This window comes from Balaenoptera acutorostrata, chromosome 2 (assembly GCF_949987535.1).
Source record: "Balaenoptera acutorostrata chromosome 2, mBalAcu1.1, whole genome shotgun sequence".
Lineage (NCBI taxonomy): Eukaryota > Metazoa > Chordata > Mammalia > Artiodactyla > Balaenopteridae > Balaenoptera > Balaenoptera acutorostrata.
Genome location: NC_080065.1, coordinates 118,464,190 through 118,478,441, shown reverse-complemented (window position 1 = coordinate 118,478,441; position 14,252 = coordinate 118,464,190). Strand labels below are relative to the sequence as shown.

The following is a 14,252-nucleotide window of genomic DNA, read 5'->3' as shown; positions in this document are numbered from 1 at the left end:
ACTTCACTAGGGCTAGAATCAGCACACAAAATAGTAGAAAGAGACTCCTAAAAATGTGAAATAAAAAAATGACAATGTGGGGACTTCCCTGGTGGTTAAGAATCCGCCTGCCAATGCAAGGGACATGGGTTCGACCCCTGGTCTGGGAAGATCCCACATGCTGCAGAGCAACTAAGCCTGTGCGCCACAACTACTGAGCCTGCACTCTAGAGCCGGCATGCTGCAACTACTGAAGCCCACGTGCCTAGAGCCTGTGCTCTGCAACAAGAGAAGCCACTGGCATGAGAAGCCCACGCACCACAACAAAGAGTAGCCCCTGCTCGCTGCAACTAGAGAAGGCCCTCATGCAGCAACAAAGACCCAACACACCGCCCCCCCCGCAAAAAATAAAATAATTTTAAAAAAATGACAATGTGAAAGAGAATATGAAATATGTATATTTAAAATGAGTAAAGACATACAAGAAGGAATCAAAACACTAAGGAAAAAATATATTATGAAAAAAAGAAAAATTTCTGAAAATGCATAAAATAGAACTTAATGGAATTGAAAAATACGTTGAAATACTGAAATGAAAAGTAAATTTAAATAGGACAACTCAATAGGCAGTATAAGCAGCAGCTAAAGAATCTGTGCACTGGAAGGTATTTATGAGGAAGTTACCCAGTGTATTACCAGTATATTCAAGAGGGGTTAAGCAATATGGAAGGAAAAGAATGAGAAGGTTTATTTATGTCTAATGAGAAATGAAGGAGAGGATAATAGTAAGAAATGGGGGAAGGATAATACTTGAAGAGATAATATATGAAAATTTTCCAAAATTAATGAAAGGTATCAACCCTCAGATCAATAGGCATAATTCCTGAATAGAACTAAAACTAAACCTACATCTAGACGCACTCTAAAAAAATGCAGAATACTGGAGACAAGGGAAAAATCTTAAAAGAACCAGAGAAAAAAGGCAGATTACCTCCAAAGGAATAATTAGAATGATTTCTCAACAGCAAACATGGAGGTCAGGAAAAAATGGAATATTTTCAAAGTACTAAAAGAAAAAAACAACCTTTTAATCTAGAACCTATGCTCAGCTAAACTATCAAGACTGAAAGCAAAGACTTTTCAAAGACTGGAAGAGAATTTACTACTAACAATCCTTCACTGAAAAAAATTATTAAAGGATGTACTTCAAAAAAACAAAAAAAAGAGAGAGAAACTGAAGCTAAAGAAGGAAGGAGTGGGATTTACAAGAAATTGGTAAACATATGTGGGCTTATCCAAATAAGCACTGACTATGAAACCATAACATTAATTATTACTAATTTGAGATGATATAAAAACAAGGTAAAATGAAAATACCAGACAATAGAAACACAGCAGACAGGAGAAATTAATTAACATTCAAGAAGAAGATAAAGCAAGTCATATTAGAGACATGGTTCTTAAACTTTGATGTGCATTGTAATCACCTGGAAGGCCTGTTAAAACACAGCCTGCTGGGACTTGTCCCTAACATTTCTGAACTAACAGGTCTGGAGTGGAAAGTGAGAATTTTCATTTCTAACAAGTTCCAAGGTGATGCTGATAATGTTGCTCCAGGACCCCTTTGGGAATCAATACATTTGATTTTTTTAGGTTGAATATGCATGTTAAAAAATTAAAGGTAAACACCCAAATAACTAAAGTATAATATATCATTTACAACCCAAAGAAGGGAAAAAGGAGGAATAAAGAAAAATAAATCAATCAATCCCACAGAAGTCAGGAAAGTAGAAAAAAACTAGAAATAAATATAACTAAGTAATCAATCACAATGAAATGAACAGACTAAATTCACTAGTTAAAAGACAAAAGATGGACAGACTGAATAAAAAACAAAATTTTGCTACATGCTGAATATACTGTAAAGTTGTAGCAATTACAACAGTCTTGGTAATGGGACAGAGATAGACAAAGTGACCAATGAAACAATATAAAACCCAGAACTGAACCATGCACACATGGAATTCTGACATGACAGAAGTGACACTGCAGATCATTAGAAAAGGATAGACTTCTCAATAAACAGAGCCAGGACAACTGGTATCCATAAGGGAAAAAATGAAATTGGGTTCCTACCTCATACTGTACATAAAATTCAATTTAGAATTAAATACTTAAATGTATTTGAATGTGAAAAGCAAAACTGTAAAACTTTTAGAAGAAAATATAGGAATAGGGAAGGATTTCTTAAGACACAAAAGAGCTAACCATAAAAGACTGGTAAATATAACTATCTTACAATCAAATCTGTTTATTAAAAGACACTATAAGAAAGTGAAAAGATAAACAAAAAACTTGAGATATTTATAACACATATAACTGAAAAAGAATTAAAATTCAGAAGAGCTAAAAGAACACATGCAAATCAGTTAAGACTACCAATAATACATTAAAAATGGGTACAGGCCAAAATGTTCATTGCAGCTCTATTTACAATAGCCAGGACATGGAAGCAACCTAAGTGTCCATCATCAGATGAATGGATAAAGAAGATGTGGTACATATATACAATGGAATATTACTCAGCCATAAAAAGAAATGAAATGGAGGTATTTGTAATGAGGTGGATGGAGTTAGAGTCTGTCATACAGAGTGAAGTAAGTCAGAAAGAGAAAAACAAATACAGTATGCTAACACATATATATGGAATCTAAGGGGAAAAAAAATGTCATGAAGAACCTAGTGGCAAGATGGGAATAAAGACACAGACATACTAAAGAATGGACTTGAGGATATAGGGAGGGGGAGGGGTGAGATGTGACAGGGTGAGAGAGTGTCATGGACATATATACACTACCAAATGTAAAATAGATAGCTAGTGGGAAGCAGCCGCATAGCACAGGGAGATCAGCTCGGTGCTTTGTGACCGCCTGGGGGGGTGGGATGGGGAGGGTGGGAGGGAGGGAGATGCGGGAGGGAGGAGATATGGGAACGTGTGTATATGTGTAGCTGATTCACTTTGTTATAAAGCAGAAACTAACACACCACTGTGAAGCAATTATACTTCAATAAAGATGTTTTAAAAAAAAAATGGGTACAGGGACTTCCCTGGTGGCACAGTGGTTAAGAATCCACCTGCCAATGCAGGGAACACGGATTTGATCCCTGGTCTGGCTCCCACATGCCGTGGAGCAACTAACCCCGTGCGCCACAACTACTGAGCCTGCACTCTAGAGCCTGCGAGCCACAACTACTGAGCTCGTGCACCACAACTACTGAAGCCCGCACACCCTAGAGCCTGCGTGCCACAACTACTGAAGCCTGCATGCCTAGAGTCTGTGCTCTGAAATAAGAGAAACCACCACAATGAGAAGCCTGCGCACCGCAACGAAGAGTAGCCCCCACTCTCCATAACTAGAGAAAGCCCGCGGGCAGCAACATAGCCAAAAATTAAATTAAATTAAAAAAAAATGAGTACAAAATACAAACATTTCAAAGAAGAAACATGATCAAACATAAAGAGATGTTCAGCATCATTAGAAATCGGGACTGCAAATGAAGACCACAATGATTTACCATTTAAAACCCATTAGACTGGGGGAGCTTCAAGATGGTGGAAGAGTAAGATGTGGAGATCACCTTCCTCCCCGCAAATACATCAGAAATACATCTACATGTGGAACAACTCCTACAGAACACCTACTGACCGCTGGCAGAAGACCTCAGACCTCCCAAAAGGCAAGAAACTCCCCACGTACCTGGGTAGGGCAAAAGAAAAAAGAAAAAACAGAGACAAAAGAATAGGGACAGGACCTGCACCAGTGGGAGGGAGCTGTGAAGGAGAAAAGGATTCCACACACTAGGAAGCCCCTTCGCGGGCGGAGACTGCGGGTGACGGAGGGGGGAGCTTCGGAGCCACAGAGGAGAGCGCAGCAACAGGGGTGCAGAGGGCAAAGCGGAGAGATTCCCGCATAGAGGATCGGTGCCGACCAGCACTCACCAGCCCGAGAGCTTGTCTGCTTACCCACTGGGGTGGGCGGGGGCTGAGAGCTGAGGCTCGGGCTTCAGAGGTCAGACCCCAGGGAGAGGACTAGGGTTGGCTGCGTGAACACAGCCTGAAGGGGGCTAGTGCGCCACAGCTAGCCGGGAGGGAGCCCGGGAAAAAGTCTGGAGGTGCCGAAGAGGCAAGAGACATTTTCTTGCCTCTTTGTTTCCTGGTGCGTGAGGAGAGGGGATTAAGAGCGCCACTTAAAGGAGCTCCAGAGACAGGCGTGAGCCACGGCTATCAGCGCGGACCCCAGAGACGGGCATGAGACACTAAGGCTGCTGTTGCAGCCACCAAGAACCCTGTGTGCAAGCACAAGTCACTATCCACACCTCCCCTCCCAGGAGCCTGTGCAGCCCACCACTGCCAAGGTCCTGAGATCCAGGGACAACTTCCCCGGGAGAACACACGGCACCTCAGATTGTTGCAACATCATGTTGGCCTCTGCCGCCACAGGCTCGCCCCGCATTCCGTACCCCTCCCTCCCCCCGGCCTGAGTGAGCCAGAGCCCCCGAATCAGCTGCTCCTTAAACCCCGTCCTGTCTGAGCGAAGAACAGACGCCTTCAGGCGACCTACACGCAGAGGCGGGTCCAAATCCAAAGCTGAACCCCAGGAGCTATGTGAACAAAGAAGAGAAAGGGAAATTTCTCCCAGCAGCTTAAGGAGCAGCGGATTAAATCTCCACAATCAACTTGATGTACCCTGCATCTGTGGAATACCTGAATAGACAACGAATCATCCCAAATTGAGGAGGTGGACTTTGGGAGCACCAATATATATATTTGTTTTTCCCTTTTTCTCTTTTTGTGAGTGTGTATGTGTATGCTTCTATGTGTGATTTTGTCTGTATAGCTTTGCTTTTACCATTTGTCCTAGGGTTCTGTCTGTCCGTTTCTTTTTTTTTTAGTATAGTTTTTGGCACTTGTTATCATTGGTGGATTTGTGTTTTGGTTTGGTTGCTCTCTTCTTTCTTTCTTTTTTTTCTCCCTTTTATTCTGAGCCATGTGGATGATGCTCCAGCCAGGCATCAGGGCTGTGCCTCTGAGGTGGGAGAGCCGAGTTCAGGACACTGGTCCACAAGAGACCTCCCAGCTCCACGTAATATCAAACGGTGAAAATCTCCCAGAGATCTCCATCTCAATGCCAAGACCCAGCTCCACTCAATGACCAGCAAGCTACAGTGTTGGACACCCTATGCCAAACAACTAGCAAGACAGGAACACAACCCCATCCATTAGCAGAGAGGCTGCCTAAAATCATAATAAGGTCACAGAAACCCCAAAACACACCACCAGACGTGGATCTGCCCCCCAGAAAGACAAGATCCAGCCTCTTCCACCAGAACACAGGCACTAGTTCCCTCCACCAGGAAGCCTACACAACCCACTGAACCAAACTTAGCCACTGGGGACAGACACCAAAAATAACAGGAACTACGAACATGCAGCCTGCAAAAAGGAGACCCCAAACACAGTGAGTTAAGCAAAATGAGAAGACAGAGAAGCACACAGTATATGAAGGAGCAAGGCAAAAACCCACCAGACCTAACAAATGAATAGGAAATGGGCAGTCTACCTGAAAAAGAACTCAGAGTAATGATAGTAAAGATGATCCAAAATCTTGGAAACAGAATGGAGAAAATACAAGAAACGTTTAACAAGAACCTAGGAAAACTAAAGAGCAAACAAACAATGATGAACAACACAATAAATGAAATTAAAAATTCTCTAGAAGGAATCAATAGCAGAATAACTGAGGCAGAGAACGGTAAGTGACCTGTAAGATAAAATAGTGGAAATAACTACCACAGAGCAGAATAAAGAAAAAAGAATGAAAAGAATTGAGGACAGTCTCAGAGACCTCTAGGACAACATTAAATGCACCAACATTCGAATTATAGGGGTCCCAGAAGAAGAAGAGAAAAAGAAAGGGACTGAGAAAATATTTGAAGATATTAAAGTTGAAAACTTCCCTAACATGGGAAAGGAAATAGTCAAGTCCAGGAAGCACAGAGTCCCATACAGGATAAATTCAAGGAGAAACACGCCAAGACACATATAAATCAAACTATCAAAAATTAAATACAAAGAAAAAATACTAAAAGCAGAAAGGAAAAAACAAGTAACACACAAGGGAATCCCCATAAGGTTAACAGCTGATCTTTCAGCAGGAACTCTGCAAGCCAGAAGGGAGTGGCAGGACATACTTAAAGTGATAAAGGAGAAAAACCTACAACGAAGATTGCTCTACCCAGCAAGGATCTCATTCAGATTTGACGGAGAAATTAAAACATTTACAGACAAGTAAAAGCTAAGAGAATTCAGCACCACCAAACCAGCTTTACAACAAATGCTGAAGGAACTTCTCTAGGCAGGAAACACAAGAGAAGGAAAAGACCTACAATAACAAACCCAAAACAATTAAGAAAATGGTAAGAGGAACATACATATCGATAATTACCTTAAATGTAAATGGACTAAGGCTCCAACCAAAAGACATAGACTGGCTGAATGGATACAAAAACAAGACCTGTATATATGCTGTCTACAAGAAACCCACTTCAGACCTAGGGACACATACAGACTGAAAGTGAGGGGATGGAAAAAGATATTCCATGCAAATGGAAATCAAAAGAAAGCTGGAGTAGCAATTCTCATATCAGACAAAATAGACTTTAAAACAAAGACTATTACAAGAGACAAAGAAGGACACTACATAATGATCAAGAGATCAATCCTAGAAGAAGATATAACAATTGTAAATATTTATGCACCCAACATAGGAGCACCTCAATACATAAGGCAAATACTAACAGCCATAAAATGGGAAATCGACAGTAAGACAATCATACTAGGGGATGTTAACACCCCACTTTCACCAATGGACAGATCATCCAAAATGAAAATAAATAAGGAAACACGAGCTTTAAATGATACATTAAACAGGATGGACTTAATTGATATTTATAGAATATTCCATCCAAAAACAACAGAATACACATTCTTCTTAAGTGCTCATGGAACATTCTCCAGGATAGATCATGTCTTGGGTCACAAATCAAGCCTTGGTAAATTTAAGAAAATTGAAACCATATCAAGTATCTTTTCCGACCACAACGCTGTGAGACTAGATATCAATTACAGGAAAAAACATGTAAAAAATACAAACACATGGAGACTAAACAATACACTACTTAATAACCAAGAGATCACTGAAGAAATCAAAGAGGAAATCAAAAAATACCTAGACACAAATGACAATGAACACACGACGACCCAAAAAGCAGTTCTAAGAGGGAAGTTTATAGCAATACAATCCTACCTTAAGAAACAAGAAACATCTCAAACAAACAACCTAACCTTACACCTAAAGCAATAAGAGAAAGAACAAAAAAACCCCAATGTTAGCAGAAGGAAAGAAATCATAAAGATCAGATCAAAAAGAAATGAAAAAGAAATGAAGGAAACAATAGCAAAGATCAATAAAACTAAAAGCTGGTTCTTTGAGAAGATAAACAAAACTGATAAACCATTAGCCAGACTCATCAAGAAAAAAAGGGAGAAGACTCAAATCAATAGAATTAGAAATGAAAAAGGAGAAGTAACAACTGACACTGCAGAAATACAAAGGATCATGAGAGATTACTACAAGCAACTATATGCCAATAAAATGGACAACCTGGAAGAAATGGACAAATTCTTAGAAATGCACAACCTTCCGAGACTGAACCAGGAAGAAATAGAAAATATGAACAGACCAATCACAAGCACTGAAATTGAAACTGTGATTAAAAATCTTCCAACAAACAAAAGCCCAGGACCAGATGGCTTCACAGGCGAATTCTACCAAACATTTAGAGAAGAGCTCACACCTATCCTTCTCAAACTCTTCCAAAATATAGCAGAGGGAGGAACACTCCCAACCTCATTCTACGAGGCCACCATCACCCTGATACCAAAACCAGACAAAGATACTACAAAAAAAGAAAATTAGAGGCCAATATCACTGATGAACATACATGCAAAAATCCTCAACATAACACTAGCAAACAGAATCCAGCAGCATATTAAAAGGATCATACACCATGATTAAGTGGGGTTTATCCCAGGAATGCAAGGATTCTTCAATATATGCAAATCAATCAATGTGATACACCATTTAAGAAATTGAAGGAGAAAAACCATATGATCATCTCAATAGATGCAGAGAAAGCTTTCCACAAAATTCAACACCCATTTATGATAAAAACTCTCCAGAAAGTAGGCATAGAGGGAACTTTCCTCAACATAATAAAGGCCATATATGACAAACCCACAGCCAACACTGTCCTCAATGGTGAAAAACTGAAACCATTTCCACTAAGATCAGGAACAAGACAAGGTTGCCCACTCTCACCACTATTATTCAACATAGTTTTGGAAGTTTTAGCCACAGCAATTAGAGAAAAAAAATAAATAAAAGGAATCCAAGTCAGAAAAGAAGAAGTAAAGCTGTCACTGTTTGCAGATGATATGATACTATACATACAGAATCCTAAAGATGCTACCAGAAAACTACTAGAGCTAATCAATGAATTTGGTGAAGGAGCAGGATACAAAATTAATGCACAGCAATCTCTTGCATTCCTATACACTAATGATGAAAATTCTGAAATTGAAGTTAAGAAAACACTCCCATTTACCAATGCAACAAAAAGAATAAAATATCTAGGAATAAACCTACCTAAGGAGACAAAAGACCTGTATGCAGAAAATTATAAGACACTGATGAAACAGATTAAAGATGATACAAATAGATGGAGAGATATACCATGTTCTTGGATTGGAAGAATCAACACTGTGAAAATGACTATACTACCCAAAGCAATCTACAGATTCAATGCAATCCCCATCAAACTACCACTGGCATTTTTCACAGAACTAAAACAAAAAATTTCACAATTTGTATGGAAACACAAAAGACACCGAATAGCCAAAGCAATCTTGACAAAGTAAAACGGAGCTGGAGGAATCAGGCTCCCTGACTTCAGGCTACACTACAAAGCTACAGTAATCAAGACAGTATGGTACTGGCACAAAAACAGAAATACAGATCAATGGAACAGGATAGAACGCCCAGAGATAAACCCACGCACATATGGTCACCTTATCTTGGATAAAGGAGGCAAGAATATACAGAAGAGAAAAGACAGCCTCTTCAATAAGTGGTGCTGGGAAAACTGGACAGCTACATGTAAAAGAATGAAATTAGAACACTCCCTAACACCATACACAAAAGTAAACTCAAAATGGATTAAAGACCTAAATGTAAGGCTAGATACTATCAAACTCTTAGAGGAAAACATAGGCAGAACACTCTATGACATAAATCACAGCAAGATCCTTTTTGACCCACCTCCTAGAGAAATTGAAATAATAACAAAAATAAACAAATGGGACCTAATGAAACTTAAAAGCTTTTGCACAGCAAAAGAAACCATAAACAAGATGAAAAGACAACCCTCAGGAGAAAATATCTGCAAATGAAGCAACTGACAAACGATTAATCTCCAAAATTTACACGCAGCTCATGCAGCTCAATATCAAAAAAACAAACAACCCAATCCAAAAATGGGCAGAAGACCTAAATAGACATTTCTCCCAAGAAGATATACAGACTGCCAACAAACACATGAAAGAATGCTCAACATCATAAATCATTAGAGAAAAACAAATCAAAACTACAATGAGATATCATCTCACATCGGTCAGAATGGCCATCCTCAAAAAATCTACAAACAATAAATGCTGGAGAGGGTGTGGAGAAAAGGGAACCCTCTTGCACTGTTGGTGGGAATGTAAATTGATACAGCCACTATGGAGAACAGTATGGAGGTTCCTTAAAAAACTACAAATAGAACTACCATACGACCCAGCAATCCCACTACTGGGCATATACCCTGAGAAAACCATAATTCAAAAAGAGTCAGGTACCACAGTGTTCATTGCGGCTCTATTTACAATAGCCAGGACATGGAAGCAACCTAAGTGTCCATCAACAGATGAATGGATAAAGAAGATGTGGCACATATATACAATGGAATATTACTCAGCCATAAAAAGAAACGAAATTGAGTTATTTGTAGTGAGGTGGATGGACCTAGAGTCTGTCATACAGAGTGAAGTAAGTCAAAAAGAGAAAAACAAATACCGTATGCTAACACATATGTATGGAATCTAAAAAAAAAAGAAAAAGAAAAAAATGGTCATGAAGAACCTAGGGGCAAGACGGGAATAAAGACACAGACTTACTAGATAATGGACTTGAGGATACGGGGCGGGGGAAGGGTAAGCTGCGACAAAGTGAGAGAGTGGCATGGACATATATACACTACGAAACATAAAATAGATAGCTAGTGGGAAGCAGCCGCATAGCATAGGGAGATCAGCTCTGTGCTTTGTGACCACCTAGAGGGGTGGGGTAGGGAGGGTGGGAGGGAGGGAGACTCAAGAGAGAAGAGAGATGGGGACATATGTATATGTATAACTGATTCACTTTGTTATAAAGCAGAAACTAACACACCATTGTAAAGCAATTATACTCCAATAAAGATGTTTAAAAAAATAAAATAAAATAAAAATAAAACCCATTCGATTTGCAAAAATTAAAAATCAACAAAATCAATGTCACAGAATGCATCAAAGAACCCTGTATTCCGCTAGTGGTATAAATTAGTAAAACGACTTTGGAAAACAATCTAACATTATTTTGTAAAATTGAGCATACCCTGCAACCCAGCAATTTTACTCCCACATGTACTCTAGAGAATCTCTTACACCTTTGCTCTGGAAGACGTGACATGAATGTTCCTAGAAGCAAGGGTTATGTCAGTAAAGAGTTGGAAACAACCCAAATGTCCATCTACTGGAAAATGGATACATTATGGTATATTTCCACAAAAGAATTCTGTACATCAGTGAAAATGCATACACCACAGCTATAAGCAACTTAATAAAAGCAATACAAAGTAAAACAAGCAAAAAAGCAAATTCTAGAAGAGTACACAGAGTATATCATTTTTTTAAAAAAGCTCAAAAAATGATACATATGATAAAATTATTTTTTAAAAAGCAGGGAGCAAAAATCTGTGTCAGTGGTTACAAGGAGTGAGGATGACAAATGGCTGAGATAAGGAGGAGCATCTACGTGGATGGCAGTTAGTGATAATTGTAGAGTTCTTGGATTGTGTATGGGGGGTGGGATCATGAGTGCTCCTTAATATTAATATGCTTTATAACTTAACTTCATAATTCAAGTAAGCATGTGTGTATGTGTACACACATATATACATATATTTTTCCATTCTGTGGTAGGTATGAAATACATTAAAAAAGTTAAAAAGGGGAAAAGTAAGACTAAATTATGCTAGTTAATATTGATTGCAATGGGAACCAAATTCCCAGTCCAATACTTACTGGTCAAGGGTCTTATAATAAATGTCCAGATCCTTGTTCACAAGCTCTGTTGTTCTCATAACAATCATCATTTCCCTATACTTTTCCTCGGCATCCCGAAATTGAGGTTCTCGAAGTTCTTTCTTAAAATGAATAATTTCTTCCTCATAACCTTTCTGTCGCCCTATTGCCAAACTGTGATTTCTTTTTATATTTTCTATTTTTTCTTCCAACTTCTGATGTTCACTAGGAGGGAAAACGACAAATGAGGACCATTTTTAGATTTTCGCAGCCTAAAGTGGAAAAGACAGATTTCTTCAGATAGATAAATATCATTCTCTTTAGCAATCAGCATATGAAAACAGTCTCTCCTTGCTTTTTCTTTAAGGTTTCAGTACTAAAGAAAACTTTTTTCTTTCCAAATCTCTGAAGCATCCACATTTCTGAACAGCTGATTTCTGTGTGCTGAATAAAGTACTCTCGTAACATGTGAACACTGAAAATGTTCCTGACGTTTACACACTAACCTAAGAAAAGTACTCTTGGTGATTAATATTACAAATTCACAAACTTCTCATTGTGAACTAAGAATGCAGTTACCAACTCTGAGAAGTTACTGAGCAACAGGTATCATCAGTTCGTTCACAGTATGTCAGACAAAATAAAATTTTATCTCAAACAATTTACGCAGTAGTATTACTAAAAGTTTGTATTTCTCTATTAAAACAAAATTTCTCTTGCATAAGTATAAAAAGCATCAATAAAAAGAGGGGATATATGTATACGTATAGCTGATTCACTTCGCTGTACAGCAGAAACTAACACAACATTGTAAAGCAAGTATACTCCAACAAAAATTAAAAAAAAAAAAAGAAAAGAAAAACATGGAGAGGAGTTCCAAAAAACAAAGCATCAATACTGACAAAACAGTAAAATACTTAAACTTTTCTGATAACTTGGTAGATAATACAGATTTTAACGTGTGCTTTAAAAATCTTCATTCATTTAACAATTACTTATTAGGCATCCTCTTATTTGCCAGGAACTTCTCTCAAGATTATGAACATCCTTATAGAACTGGCCTGATTATCCTGTTTTGTTGACATTTCTGTTGTGTCCTGGTTGAAGGTTTGAAAAAGAGAAGTTATGCTTAGTAGCCTGAATGAATGTAAAAAGCACTGTTATGTACTATTTACAGAAGGAATTATAAAAATATCTGCTTTTGATCTTTAGTAGCAAGGAATAAACTGTTTCATTTAAAAGCTTGTTCTATAAGCTTCCCTTTTTTTTTTCAACTTGGCACCAAGAACACAAACATTACAGTATTAAAGAACTGAGGCTTGGAAGCTAGGATATCTGGTCACATTCCTGGCTTTCATTCTAATTTCCTGTGATCTTTTGTTCTGGGTCTCAGTGTCCTAATGCATAAAAAACAAACAGGCTGAAAGATGAAGCACTCTTCTAGTTATTAAGTCTGATTTCCTTGATATATGAAAGAGATTTAAAATAGCTAAACCAAGAGAACTTACAATAACATAGGAGTAACTATTTGTTAGGTTTTAATAACTAAATTAAATTTCAATTTATTATATCCTTTAGAAAAACTTAAGCATTCTTTGATTCAGATTTCTTTGTGAAATCACAAGAAAAATGAAAAATCTACAAGGAATGGCTGAATGAATGAGTATATCCAACCAGCTGAGGTGGTTCCAAAAAATCTTTTTGGCTAGTACAACCTTTTACACCAGTCTAGTGCCTTAGCATCAACCAGGTTCTTACAGAATTCCTAAGGCAACTCTAAGGCAGAGAAAGCAAGAATAAAATCTTTTCTGCTGTAGCAGGAAGATAGCAACTACAGTAAGTACCAATAAAACCAGATGAAAGGAGAATTCTATTAATCACAAAAATAATGCTCTGGTTGGCGCATAATTACACCTGGGACCATGTAGAATGGGTCACCAATGTCAAATTGCTTTGGCAATAACTCCATTAAGAGTTAAGCATTAAGCTCTGACCCAGGCAGGGTCCAGAGGCCATATATTCTTTATGCCATGATTTTGTGAAGCAGGCTCGCAAAAGTCTGGGAACTTGGTATTTTTAATACTGGCCATCACTGCGTAGTCATAGTGTGACTATAAATTCTATATTACTACTTCAGCTTGTAAAGCCATGAAATATATTTGTATAAAAAGTGCCCATCGGAGCTTCCCGGGTGGTGCAGTGGTTGGGAGTCTGCCTGCCAATGCAGGGGACACGGGTTTGAGCCCTGGTCTGGGAAGATCCCACATGCCGCGGAGCCACTAAGCCCGTGAGCCACAACTACTGAGCCTGCACGTCTGGAGCCTGTGCTCCGCAACGGAAGAGGCCACGACAGTGAGAGGCCCGCGCACCGCGATGAAGAGTGGCCCCCACTCGCCGCAACTGGAGAAAGCCCTCGCACAGAAACGAAGACCCAACACAGCCAAAAATGGATAAATAAATAAATAAAATTTTTAAAAAAGTGCCCATCTTCCTTTAAGACTGAAAGGACACTTTGGCTACAGGCTTATATTCTTTTTAAAAAACATGTATTGAATATTTTTCATGTTTCAATAATAAAGACCTTTATTTAAACTAAAGACTATTTTTAAAAACATACTTTTTCATTTGTAAAACCTGCATTTGACCCATTTCCTTCAAATGTTGTTTTCTTTCTTCTTCAACTTCTTTTAGTTCTTCATTCCTTTTTCTTAAAGTAAGGTTATCCTGTAGCCACCTTTCTTGTATCTAAATGTAAATATTAAATTCGTTAATA

The 14,252-nt window shown here is 38.4% G+C and overlaps 1 protein-coding gene across 2 annotated transcripts in view; it reads right to left on the bottom strand.

Moving 5' to 3' along the window:
• The window catches only part of RAD50 (RAD50 double strand break repair protein), a 112,439-nt gene that overhangs the window by 30,927 nt on the left and 67,260 nt on the right, over positions 1–14,252 (bottom strand). For both annotated transcript variants that reach the window (XM_007188550.2, XM_057540977.1), the window contains 2 exons: positions 14,097–14,224; positions 11,480–11,704 (listed from right to left, as the gene is read on the bottom strand). In XM_007188550.2, the coding sequence (XP_007188612.2) occupies positions 11,480–11,704; positions 14,097–14,224 (353 nt within the window). The remainder of the gene's footprint in view (positions 1–11,479; positions 11,705–14,096; positions 14,225–14,252) is intronic.